Genomic DNA, 13,899 nt, shown 5'->3' on the forward strand with positions numbered 1-13,899 from the left:
TTTCATTGAATTTTAAAAGTCAGATGAAATCTGGAGGGTAAAATCAGATTTTATCTAATTTTATTCTGTAACGACAAGAGTCGTGTCAGGAAGAAAACCTTAGGCCTGGTAACATTATTTCAGATTTTTTTGCTCTTTCTTTTCATTAACTTCTGCATGTGCGTGCTAAATATAAGATCATTTTATCTTATTAAACCAAGAAATTGTTAAACTTAAAGAGAATCTAAATTTATTTTATTATTATTAGGAAGGCCACTTTGAAGAACAAGAGTGTAGCGTAGTCGTGATTTGTACATATTATTATTATTATTTGTTATTTTTATTATTATTATTATTATTATTATTATTATTATTATTATTATTATTATGTTTTATTACTGCTGAAGAAATCACAATTGCAAATGTAGATATGTTCTTTCTTCTTTGTATATATATTTCTAATATATATTTACACTTTCACCACTGTGGATTTCTTCAATGTTAAATCTTAATTGTTATGTGTATTAATTGCTTCTTCTTCTTCTAGATATAAAAAAATCTGCCTGCCTCGAAAAAAAACACCAGGTGACCTTCCTTCACATATGAGTGCAAGACCAGTAGGCTTATTAAGCAAAACGCGACGTTTCTTGTCCAGCCGCTGCCATGGTAAATTCAGCGACATCTCACACCTTCCCGCAGGTAACATTTCCTTGCCCTTTCGTCTGGCATTTAGGAAGTAGCCCATCGGAATAATTTTGATATTTCATGCTGACAAGAGACCAATATAGGAAATGTTTACTTTTGGGATATATTTCATACCGGGGGAACAATTATAGGAATCTTTTTTTCTTACAGAATATTTTTATAGTTCCTGACAGGAAGACAATTATAAATGTTTACTTTTGGGAATCTTTTTATTTCATACAGAATATTTTTTATAGTTTTTTATAGTTCATGCTGACAAGAAACCAATATAGGAAATGTTTACTTTTGGGATACGGAATATTTTTGATATTTCATACCGACAGGAGACAATTATAGGAATCTTTTTTTCTTACAGAATATTTTTTTTATAGTTCCTGCTGACAAGAAACCAATATAGGAAATGTTTACTTTTGGGATACGGAATATTTTTGATATTTCATACTGACAGGAGACAATTATAGGAATCTTTTTTATGCAGAATATTTTTTATATAGTTCATGCTGACAAGAAACCAATATAGGAAATGTTTACTTTTTGGGATGGAATGTTTTTATATTTCATAATGGCTGGAGACAATTATAGGAATCTTTTTCTTACAGAATATTTTTTTATAGTTCCTGCTGACAAGAAACCAATATAGGAAATGTTTATTTTGGGATACGGAATATTTTTGATATTTCATACCGACAGGAAGATACAGAATATTTTTTTATAGTTCCTGCTGACATATTTTTACTTTTGGGATACGGAATATTTTTGATATTTCATACTGACAGGAGACAATTATAGGAATCTTTTTTATGCAGAATATTTTTTATAGTTCATGCTGACAAGAAACCAATATAGGAAATGTTTACTTTTGGGATACGGAATATTTTTGATATTTCCTTGACAGGGAGACAATTATAGGAATCTTTTTCTTACAGAATATTTTTTATAGTTCTGACAAGAAACCAATATAGGAAATGTTTACTTTTGGGATAGGAATATTTTTATTTCATACTGACAGGAGACAATTATAGGAATCTTTATTATACAGAATATTTTTTATAGTTCCTGCTGACAAGAAACCAATATAGGAAATGTTTACTTTTGGGATACGGAATATTTTTGATATTTCATACTGACAGGAGACAATTATAGGATAAATATTTTTATAGTTCATGCTGACAATATTTTCTTTTTTTGATATTTCGGACAGAAAGATAAATATAGGAAATATTTTCTTTTGGGATACGGAAAATTTTTTATATTTCATAATGGCAGGAGACAATTATAGGAAAGTTTTTAGAGGATACAGTATATTTTTGATAGTTCGTGCTGACAAGAGACAGATATAGGAAATGATTAATTTTGGGATACAGACTATTTTTCATATTTCATACTGACAGGAGACAATTATATTAAATGTTTTTTTATAAAGAATATTTTCTATATATCGTAATGACAGGAGGTAAATATAGGAAATATTTACTTTTTGGATACAGAATATTTTTCATATTTCATACTAACGGGAGACAGTTATGTCAAATTTTTTTTATACAGAATATTTTTATATTTCCTACTGACAGAGATGAATATAGGAAATATTTACTTTTTGGATACAGAATATTTTGATATTTCATACTGACAGGAGATAAATATAGGAAATATTTACTTTTTGGACATAGAATACTTTTCATATTTCATACTGACAGGAGGCAATTATATTAATTAAATTTTTTTAGACAGAATATCTTTTATATTTCGTACTGACAGGAGACAAATATAGGAAATATTTACTTTTGGGATACGGAATATTTTTCATATTTCATACTGACAGAAGACAATTATATCAAATGTTTTTTTTTTGTACGGAATATTTTTGATAGTTCACACTAACAAGAACAAATATAGGAAATGTTTACTTTTGGGACACTTGGCGTTTACGGTTAACTTTGCAAAGTGATTCACATTCTGTGTAAGCATGGAGAATGTTGACATGATCGAGGTACATGTTATATATTCGTGAAGGTGCAGTAAGGAGATTACTGTGCCTGAGTAAGCACCCTTGTCCTTGAATTGGCAGATCTTCAAAGGGCAAAAAAATATTAATTTTTATTGGAAACTAACTCAATCTTTTTATGCTTCTAGGATTTTGACATTCCAGTGCGGAGATTGCTATTCCTGGGTAAAATTCATTTGTCCTTGAAGCGTCAAATCTTTAAAGGGCAAAAAATATGGATTTTTATTGTAAACTAACCAATTTTTTGTCACTTCTTTTAGTATTCTGGCATTCTACACAGTCTGCGCCCAATATGATGCTTGTGTTAACGTTGATATTTCACTTTTAGTTTTCTCTAAAAGAAAACTATTGTGCCGGCTTTGTTTGTCCGTCCGCATTTTTTCTGCCCGCACTTTTTTCCTGTCCGCCCTCAGATCTTAAAAACTGCTGAGGCTAGAGGGCTGCAAATTGGAATCTTGATCATCCACCCTCCAACCATCAAACATACCAAATTGCAGCCCTCTAGCTTCAGTAGTTTTCATTTTATTTAAGGTGAAAGTTAGCCATGATCGTGCGTCTGGCACCGCGATAGGTGTCAACAACACAGGCCACCACCGGGCTGTGGCTGAAAGTTTCAAGGGCCGCGGCTGAGAGTTTCGCATAGCATTGTACGCTGTACAGAAAACTTCGACTGCGCCGAAGAAACTTCGGCGCATGTTTTACTTGGTTTTTGCTTATCCGGTCTCTTCCTGAAGCATAGCTAGTATTCACTAGCTATGCTTCTTCATTTGAATAGGAAAGCTCATTTCCCGGCTGTTTCAACATGTCCAGCCATTCTTAAGTGATGGGTCTTGACATGATTTCGTCTAGAGATATATTCAAAAGGTATTCACTGAATGAATGGATAAAATTAAACCTTTCAAGGCTTATGGGTTCTCCTAACTCTTAATTGTCAAGAATTGAGAATATCACGCGAATGTCATTTCCGCATTTGCCTTCATTATTTTGTTACGTGATGCTATTTCTTGTAATCGTATGATGATATGCATATTAAAGAACGGAGACAACCCACATTTCAGTCAACATCGATCTCTGCCGAAATGAATAAAATTTTTCCGACAATCAACCAAGCTTGCTCTCCTCCTCCTCCTCCTCCTCCTCCTCCTCCTCCTCCATTTATTCGACCCGTCAGAAAATGTGAGATTATCGTATCCCGACGCCTCTCGCAACTAAAGCAGTCTCGTACAAGCAGCGAATTGATTATTGTGTTTTCGATCTCGGCGGGATGCCACGTCAGCCATTAGTATTGGTTCTCAGCTGGAAAAACACCGAGCTTCGTCATACAAGATTATGAGGTATCAATGAAGAGTTACTAGTAATGTTTCTAGGGTTTCTTTCTTTCTTTCTTTAAGACGCGCAGGTCGTTTTTATAGGAGGTAAGTGAAAGCTATTTATCGGTAAATTCTTTCAGCATTCAAGCTTAACTCCCTTGCAAATCGAGAATTTCCACCTAGCCACGCAAGGTGTGTGTTAGAGAGAGTGTGAGAGAGAGAGAGAGAGAAGAGAGAGAGAGTAGCTTCCTCTTATAAAGTCAAAAGTTCAATGACTGTCATCATCTCGGATTTAGGTAAATTCCTCGAGTCGATAATTTCAAACATTTTCGAAGAACATATCTGCATTGAAAAACAGACCGTAAATTTAATTTTGGCAGGTAAACATTTAAAAAAAAAAAAAAATTTGGGTCATGTGTTTTTGTGTAAATGTTTCTTTATGGGGAACGGATTCCGTTTGATTGTTTTCCCGATTGTTACACTTAGTTGTGTATCTATATTTGCTGTTAGGATCACCAACCAGCATCGTTATGAACTTTTCCTACGTGTTATGTTTCGTCTTGTTTAACTGCCCACATTTGATAATGAATTGGGCAGTGTGCTAAGAAATTAAACAGTTGCACCATCATATGCAAGTGATTGCCTGTAATTATGTTAAGGGACGTGGAAAATCATCCTTAATTATTAAACAAACAAAAAACAATTCGAAATCACAGAGGGAATGTAGTTGGAAAACTACTATCTCTGAAAAGCTCCCAACAGCTTTGTGAAATGTACCTTCAGAAAGGGTGTATTTAGATAAGATTAAAGCACCCTGATGCGCAGACCGAGAAGCTAAAAATAATTAAACTTAATCTACAAATACGTGCAAGACTTTCCATTCGTCCTTGATATATAAGATCAAGACCTTTCGAGGGTGGCCTGGCGTAGACAAGATAATGTCCAAGGTAAAGCAAGACCTTGTCTTGGGCTCCACAGAAAAAATAAATCTCACCAGTAGTCTCGCCCTTTCTGGATCACTTAAATCCAGATTACGAACATTCAAAAGAGATAGGACTTTAGTAATTCATAGCAAACCCCATGTAAATCCTTAAAGTATGACCTACTGCCATCAATAATTGAACTTTATAGACGTTACCATCAAATGGTAAGCCCAGGGTGGCTGGCAGGAGCTTTTTAGGTACTTGTGTCCCCAAATCTGTGGCAGCTTCGAAACACATTATGACAGTCATACCAGTCAACACATGTAAATGTTAAAATGAAAAACAAAATGCAGTAGGTGTTGTGCATTAAAGCCAAAAGATAAATTACAGACAAGCTTTACGAAAATTGAATACTTATGAAGTTTGTGAACGTTAAATTTTACCCGCCCCCCCTCCCCACGCCCTACCCTTCCCTAACAGCCCGTTCCCCTACCGCCACAACCCGGCCCAGTCCACCCCCTCACACCCCGCCATTGAAAGCATGGCTACTCCATTTTTACCATGTAAACTCTGCAATATCTTCAGTACGAGGTCACCCTAATCTAACACTCGTAGGGGTGTAGTGCCATCAGTGCACCTCATGCGGTGCTCTGTAGGCATTACTTAAAGGTTCTTTGCAGCGTGCCCTCGGCCTCTAGCAGCAACCCCTTTCGTTCCTTTTACTGTACCTCCTTTCATATTCTCTTTCTTCCATCTTATTTTCCACCCTCTCCTAACAATTGATTCATAGTGCAAGTGCAAGATTTTCCTCCTGTTACACCTTTCAAACCTTTTACTGTCAATTTCCGTTTCAGCGCTGAATGACCTCATAGGTCCCAGTGCTTGGCCTTTGGACCTAAATTCTATATTCAATTCAACCCTAATCTAACAAAAATCATCGTCCTGGGGAATCACTAAATTATTCTTCTTTTAGAATTCAGTAGAATAATACGTGCATACATAGTTTGTTCCCATCATCATTAATTCATTCCTTGACTTGGCCTAATTCTGACTTAGCACTGGAATTTAGTGTCTGTGTCACTCTTTTAGAAATATCAGACACCACGAACCGTTACAGCAAGAAAGATATCTTTATCTTATGACACTGAGGAATAGAATAATTAGAATGACGATGTTAGCTTAAGAAAATGTAAAAGGTCTGCGAATGTTATGATTAATGCTAACAAATCAAAAAACTGACAGTTTTGACATTTGCATATGAAGTGGGTTTTAGGAATATATGATTTTGACTTTTAAAGCTGACAAGTTCAGGAATATTTGAGTTGTACTGTAATGTCCTGGGAGAAATGGTAATGTTCAGTTACTGTTATCAGATTCACTGGCTTCTAATGGGAACTGAATTTTAGCTGAAAACTAAGTTATAATCATCGTCACCATTATTAGACGCTGGAGAGGGCTTGTGTTAGGCCAGTGTTGGTTTTCCGGTGAAGAACATCTATTGCTGGTGGTTTTATCTCGTACATTTAATACAATACTGAACGATAGCTCTCCGGTTATGGTGACACGGAAGGCGGGAGGCCAAAGTTTGATATACTATATGACCATTGTGTGCATTATTTAAAGCCTTGCATTTGCAGTTCCATTTTCTCCTTGGGTATTACTTTACTGTTGCTATATAGAGGAACGATATCGGTTTAGGTTTACATAAGCTATTCAGGTTCCCTGTCTTTTGCAGAGTCGCGGGGAGTAACTCCTTTCCCAGTTATGAGTCTGCAAGCTTTTTCCTCATAGGTACTCCATGTTTGTTTCAACCCACGCCTCTTCCATTTAGTCATGAAAGCCGGTTCTGGCTACAATAGTGAAGGCTCGACTATTCCTAAGTGAGCCAGCATATGGTCTACAATCTATGTGTCAGTTACTTTTCCTCTTAATTGTACCTTGTTGTATGCAAAAGTACGGAACTGGAATTTTCATCCTTATGATAACATAAAGTGTCTCCTGTAAACACCCAGCCTAATGGTGTAGATGCCAACCAGTTATTTTGAATTTGCATTCGAGGTCCTTTAGCTGGTGCTGTTTCTGTAGTTCCTGTTTCTTTAGGTCCTGTAGGTCGTGCTGTTTCTTTAGGCCCTGTAGGCCGTGCTGTTTCTTTAGGTCCTGTAGGTCGGATGTTTCTGTATAAGTCGTCGTTCTTGAGTTTCTTTCCTGAGGTCCTGTAGGTCGTGCAGTTGCTTGAAGTACAGTAGGTCGTGCTGGTTCTTGAAGTCCTGTAGGTCATGCAGTTTCTTTAGGTCCAGTAGGTCGTGCTGTTTCTTTAAACCCTGTAGGTTGTGCTGTTTCTCTACGGCCTGTAGATCGTGCGGTTTCTTGAGGTTCTGTAGGTCGTGCTGTTTCTTGAGGTCCTTTAGGTCGTGCTGGTTCTTTAGGCCCTGTAGGTCGTGCTGTTTCCTTTATTTAGGCCCAGTAGGTCGTGCTGTTTCTTGAGGTCCTATAGGTCATGCTGTTTCTTTAAATCCTGTAGGTCATGCAGCTTTCTTTAGGTCCAGTAGGTCGTGCTGTTTCTTTAAACCCAGTAGGTTGTGCAGTTTCTTTGGGCCCTGTAGGTCATGCAGTTTCTTGAGGTCCTGCAGGTCGTGCTGTTTCTTGAGGTCCCGTAAGTTGTGGAGTTTCTTGATGTCCTGTGGCCGTGCATTTTCTTGAGGTCCTGTAGGCCGTGCTGTTTCTTGAGGTCCTGTAGGTCGTGCTGCTTCTCGGGTCTTGTAGGTCGTGCTCTTTAAGTCCTGTAGGTCATGTAGTTTCTTTATGCCCTGTAGGTCGTGCTGTTTCGTTAGACCCTGTTGGCCGTACTGTTTCTGTAGACCCTGTTGATCGTGCTGTTTCTTGATGTCCTGTAGGTCGTGCTGTTTCTTGGGGTCCTGTAGGTCTTGCTGTTCCTTTAAGTCCTTTAGGTCGTGCTGTTTCTTGAGGTCCTGTAGGTCGTGCTGTTTCTTGAGGTTCTGTAAGTTGTGCAGTTTCTTTAGGCCCTTTAGGTCGTGCTGTTTCTTGAGATCCCATGAGTTGTGCAGTTTCTTGAGGTCCTGTAGGACGTGCTGTTTCTGGTGTTGACGAAGACTTCATCAAATTTGAATATTCCGTCGACACTCATGAAAGCAAAACTAGAGCACACTATACGTTGAGGGTCATCAAAGTAAATCCTGAGAGCCATAACCAATGAATTTATGCGAACTATCGAATTTGAGTGTGTACGTGGCTAATATAAGGTCTTAGGTCCCACGGAGGTGAACTTAATCAACAGGTGGGTGGGATAGCAGTGAATTCCCCTTGAATTCTCCCTAAACTGTATTATATACTGATTAGTTGATTAGTGTCAGAACGAGGAGTTTCCAAACACGCTCACTTATTTCTGTAGACCGGCGTCACATCTCCCGTGGTCATGCATCCGACCATTAGCAAAGAAAAATAAATCTTGTGGCCAGGCATTGTTCGTACCAAATGACATGCTGACAGAATTCCACATTTTTATAGTCTAGACTGTTTCCCAGGGGATACCAAGTCCACTACAGTATGCAGCTGTATAAGAGATCGTAACAAATACAGTAAGAATAACAATACGTCTTTTTATTCTTATTGTATTGAAATTGTCAGCATGTCATTTGGTAATTACACTGTCTTGGCACAAGACTTATTTCTTTACACATGGTCAGATGCACGACCACGAGAGACGTGATGCCAGCCTACAGAATTAAATAAGTGTGCTTGGAAACTCCTCGTTCTGACACTAATCAAATAATCAGTAAATAGTACGGCTTAGGGAGTATTCACTGATATGCAACACTAATAATAATAATAATAAAATATGGTAAGAAACCAAGAAACAAAAGGAAGCATTATTGAAAAATGACACGAGCAAACACAGCTGGTCCGTAAGTTTGCACAACAGCCGCCGACCTTCAGCGGAAAAATGGTAAGACGGAAATCTTAATAGCAAAGATCAGAGAATTGCAAAGAAAAAATGCTAATACAGACAATGACAAAAATTACAAAAATAATGATAGAAAAAATATTGGAGAATCAGGGAAACAGAAATAAACACTTCAAGGCAACCATAACGTAAAAAATGATAAAAACAAAATTGGTGCTACTTTGCCTTGTTATCTACGCGTCACCTCCGAGGTGCTAGCTAGCACTAAACTTGGTGGAAGCTCAATGGGACGCCGTGTTTAGTACTAGCCCCTCGGGGATCAAAGTATTACACCCATTTCTATATTGTGTGGTCGACAAATTATATTAATGAACGATATATTTGATCCCCGAGGAGCTAGTACTAAATACGGCGTCCCGTTGAGCTTCCGCATATCTTTCTTACTAGCATCGGAGGTGACGGTGAAACAGCTAAAGTAGCACCATAAACACCAACAACCCCCGTCAATGAGATAAGAGAAGTAGTTTCAGATTAGTCTTTAGAATGATTACGATAACAAGGTGTGTTTGCAACCAGCCTCAAGTTGTCATGAAGAAGAGTAATATTTCGCAAGGAAAAACGACTGAAATCCGTCCAAAAGTAGCATCCGCAGACGCTATGGCAGTTTGGTTTCCAGGTGACAGAGTAAATCTTGCAGTCGTGTTGCAAATCGCAGCGTTGACATCGTCTGTGTTCGACGGCAAATAGTTCTTTTATGGAGCGTCATTGCAGCGTCCCTTCGGCCCCTAGCTGCAACCCCTTTCATTCCTTTTACTGTAGCTTCATTATCTTTCTTATATCTTGCTATCCACACTCTCCTAACAATTATTTCATTGCGCAACTGCGAAGTTTTCCTCTACACCCTTCAAACCTACCTACTCTCCATTCCCTTTCCAGCGCTGAATGACCTCATTAGTCCCAGTGTTTGGTCTTTGGCCTACCCTATCCATTCCATTTATGGAGCGTCTACATTGCAGTAAAACATGTCATAAACAGGTCGAAAATTTATCACACAGATATCATAAACTGGTTGACGACGAGTTAAAGACTTATTGGTAGCTCTAACGAGTGCTTCGTAAGATTATCCAGAACTGGCCAAAGGTTCGTTCTCCACTTACGGTCGATGACTTGTTTTCAACCTGTTTGCGATATTTATGCGACGTTTCCAGCGCGTTTATGACATGTTTTACTATAGTGCGGACTCAGCCTTAGATCCCTTGCGATAATGCGCTCTAGATATCGATTATTTGCTGTAGACTTTGGCGTTGATGGAGAAATTAGAACCATAATATTCAAGGTTATGTGACAAGACGTTATAGCCCATTTGGCAGAATTACTGCAATTCAGTCAGTTCATTTGAATTCCAAGTTAATCGCTCAACTGACACCTGCATCTATATCCTGAAAGAGCTGCTGAACTATTAGTCATCTTTATTCTTATGTTTTTTGTGTTAAAAGCATTTGTCAGAGTATACTTTCTGGACATTTCTGTGAAGCTTCATAAGAGATGGACACTATTTTTAAGTGGTACATTACATTATTATTATTATTATTATTATTATTATTATTATTATTATTATTATTCAGAAGATGAACTCTATCCATATGGAACAAGCCCACAGGGGCCATTGACTCGAAATTCAAGCTTCCAAAGAGTTTGGTGTTCATTAGGAAGAAGTAAGAGGAAATAAATGGAAATGCAGAAAAGAAGAGATCTCGCTTATTAAGAAAGAAAAAATAAATTAATAAGTAGATAAAAATGTGTGTTTTTTTTTTTTTCTTCTTAATAAGCGAGATCTATCTTTCTGTGTTTCCCTTCACCTCCTCTTAGTTCCTCGTCGGGCGAGTCGGTAGAGTTGTCGGCTAGCACTCTGCTAGGCCCGAGTTCGCATCTCCGGCCGGCCAATGAAGAATTAGGGGAATTTATTTCTGGTGATAGAAATTCATTTCTCGGTATAATGTGGTTCGGATTCAACAATAAGCTGTAGGTCCCGTTGCTAGGTAAACCAATTGGTTCTTAGCCACATAAAATAAATGTAATCCTTCGGGTCAGCCTTCTCCAGGAGAGCTGTTAATCAGCTCAGTGGTCTGGTTAAACTAAGGTGTACTTAACTTTTTACCACCTCTTACTTCTTCCTAATGAACACTTTAATATTCTTTGGAAGCCTGAATTTCAAGTTAATGGCCCCTGTGGGCTTTTCCATATAAATAGGGTTCATCTGAATAATAATAATAATAATAATAATAATAATAATAATAATAATAATAATAATAATAATAATGTCATGTACCACTTGAAAATAGTGTCCATCTCTTCTGAAGCTTCACAGAGAGGTATACTCTGAGTAATACTTTTAACGCATAAAACATAAGAGTACAGATGACTAATAGTTCAGGACCTCTTTCAGGATATAGATACAGGTGTCAGTTAAGTGGTTAACTGGAAATTCAAATGGACTGACTGAATTGTGTAGATATTTGACGAAACTGCAGAAGTTGCAATCGGATGAGGACTATCCAGGTCATCTGCATCTTAATTTTGTTTTAGATTAATGGTATTGACATCTTTACGATTATAAAAGCTGTTTTTATTTTTTTAGTCTCGCATGTGCATTTTTGTTGAAGGAAAATATTTTACATTTTTTCAGAAATAATTTTATTTTAGTTGATTATCTTCATAATTATATATATATATATATATATATATATATATATATATATATATATAATTATATATATATATATTATATACATATAATATAAAAAAATTTACTTATGTTTATATATTTGTTTTTATATCTACGTTATTGGGTTACATATGCAAATGGATGTACTAACAAAGATATATATATATATATACTTTTTTCTCCCCAGTGAAAGGCCTACTATAATGCCTCATGTGTGTTTCATGGGCCGCGACTCACACAGCATTATACGCTGTACAGAAAACTCGATTGCATTTTTTACTTGTTTAGTTTAGCCTCAGAGATATAAAAGTCAAAATCTCACCTCTCAGAGTCTTGAGTCTCCTGTAGGCGTCCTCACTCGTCAGAACCTGGATGTCAACGGTTCCCTTATAGTTCTCGACTTTGGGCGGCGGCGTCGCCGGAGTCGTCGTAGTAGTCGTAGTTCTGGTCGTGGTGGTGGTCGTAGTCGTTGTACCGGCTGTAGTCGCGGTAGTCGACCCGGTCTCTTCTGTGGCCTCGGTAGCCGTCGAGTCGGCAGCCCTCGTGGGCTGAGCTACGTGGTTGAGCTTCTGCTCCTCCCGCAGGAAGGCGGCGATCTCGTCCGGGTGCCGGGGAATGAGGTCCTCGCACGACATCTTGCTGTACCGGAAGGTTTGCCCCGTCACTTCGAGGGCCGACAGCTGGAGGACCGACGCGGCTAGGAAAGCGAGCGCCAGCGACTCGGAACGGACCATTTCGATGGAAGATTTTAAAAAAAAAGTCTCTCTTCTTTCCGGACCCTAATTCTGGGAAAATCCTGCTTAGGTTCGTTTTAGCGATGCATTCAACAATTCCACATTGTCTGAAGGCCGGTGAATTATCGGAAGATGAACTGTGTATTAACAGTTGTCAGAGAAACTGGCAACGTCACCTAAAAACTGCTTATGAGCAGGCCACCAAAAACAATCTTATGGATCGAGGGCTCAGCGTTCATAAGAATCAGAAAATTAAAAGGTCTGATTTTGCGTTGTTTAGGAAACCTAAGCTACAGTTTATATCTACATATATATATTACAGTCTGTGCAGATGCTTCTGAGAAACCAGTGCTATTCTGTAGACTGTTATAACTCGTTTCCCGAATGGCGGATGTAAACTTGGCGGCGCTCGTTACCGGTTGATAAACCGGGAGAGTAACACTACCGATTCTCTCGCAATCCGGTCCCAGAATGACATACTCTTCTTCTCCGATAGCCTATCGTGAATCGATGCTACTCCTTGACTTAATGATGAGTTACATGCGCTGGACTCGTTCCCCCTTTTCCTGATATTACTTCTGCTGTTACTACTAATACTCTCTCTCTCTCTCTCTCTCTCTCTCTCTCTCTCTCTCTCTCTCTCTCTCTCTCTCTCTCTCTCTCTCTCTCATAGACAGCATCCTGTAAATTCTTCGTAAAGACAGCGCAGTCCCGTGCCAAGTCCACTTCTCTGTATAGTATACATTTAGCTCTACCTAGAAATCCGATGATATAAGCACAAAATTCCTTTCTCATTTAGCTCACAATTCTCTTGCAATTATTTCTTTGTTTCTTTAATTGTTTACGATTTATTGATTTCTTCTTTTCAAGGATAAAGGCGTCCACAGGAGACACATTGTACTTCTCGCTAGTTCCATTCATTCTTGCCAAAATCACAGTTTTTGTCGTATCCTCAGCTACCAGCATAAAAGGAAAAAAATAGAACTGTCAAAATGAGATAAAGAGATGAGAGACACTTTGGAGATTGTTAGAGAGATTTTCAGCGAGATAAATAATGAAGAGATGCTGCCCTAAGAGATTCTGGCATGTGCTGATTCATATTAATAGCTTATTTTTTATTCTGTCTGTGGATGTACGAACGAGTGTCCTGGCCACTGTTCTTGAACACTTTCTTTTTATGATATACTCTTGCCATCAATAAATATGGAGCATAGCAGAGTGGTTGAAACACAAACACACACACATATGTATATGTGTGTGTATGTATATATATATATATATATATATATATATATATATATATATATATATATATATATATATATATATATATATATATATATATAAACAATATATACACCAGTTTAATTACACACCAATCAAAACGATTTTACCAAGTAGCATGTGCAGCGTATAAATGTCATTCGATCTCTAAATTTCTCCCCATCTTTGTGAACCTATTTTGGATGAATCGAATACTTCGGAGTACTTCACATAATATATTCCATAAGCCTTTTTTTTTAATGAAAAGATCAAGGGATTGAAAAGGCAAAGGACACGACGTTTCTCTCTCTCTCTCTCTCTCTCTCTCTCTCT

General features: G+C 37.7%; 1 protein-coding gene across 1 annotated transcript in view; it reads right to left on the reverse strand.

The window, feature by feature from the left end:
• The window catches only part of LOC136839954 (uncharacterized), a 63,705-nt gene extending 51,402 nt beyond the window's left edge, over positions 1-12,303 (reverse strand). The window contains exon 1 of the mRNA XM_067106228.1: positions 11,892-12,303. Coding sequence (XP_066962329.1) covers positions 11,892-12,303 — 412 coding nt within the window. The remainder of the gene's footprint in view (positions 1-11,891) is intronic.
• Positions 12,304-13,899: the final 1,596 nt, after the last annotated feature.

Source organism: Macrobrachium rosenbergii, chromosome 7 (assembly GCF_040412425.1).
Source record: "Macrobrachium rosenbergii isolate ZJJX-2024 chromosome 7, ASM4041242v1, whole genome shotgun sequence".
Taxonomy (NCBI): domain Eukaryota; kingdom Metazoa; phylum Arthropoda; class Malacostraca; order Decapoda; family Palaemonidae; genus Macrobrachium; species Macrobrachium rosenbergii.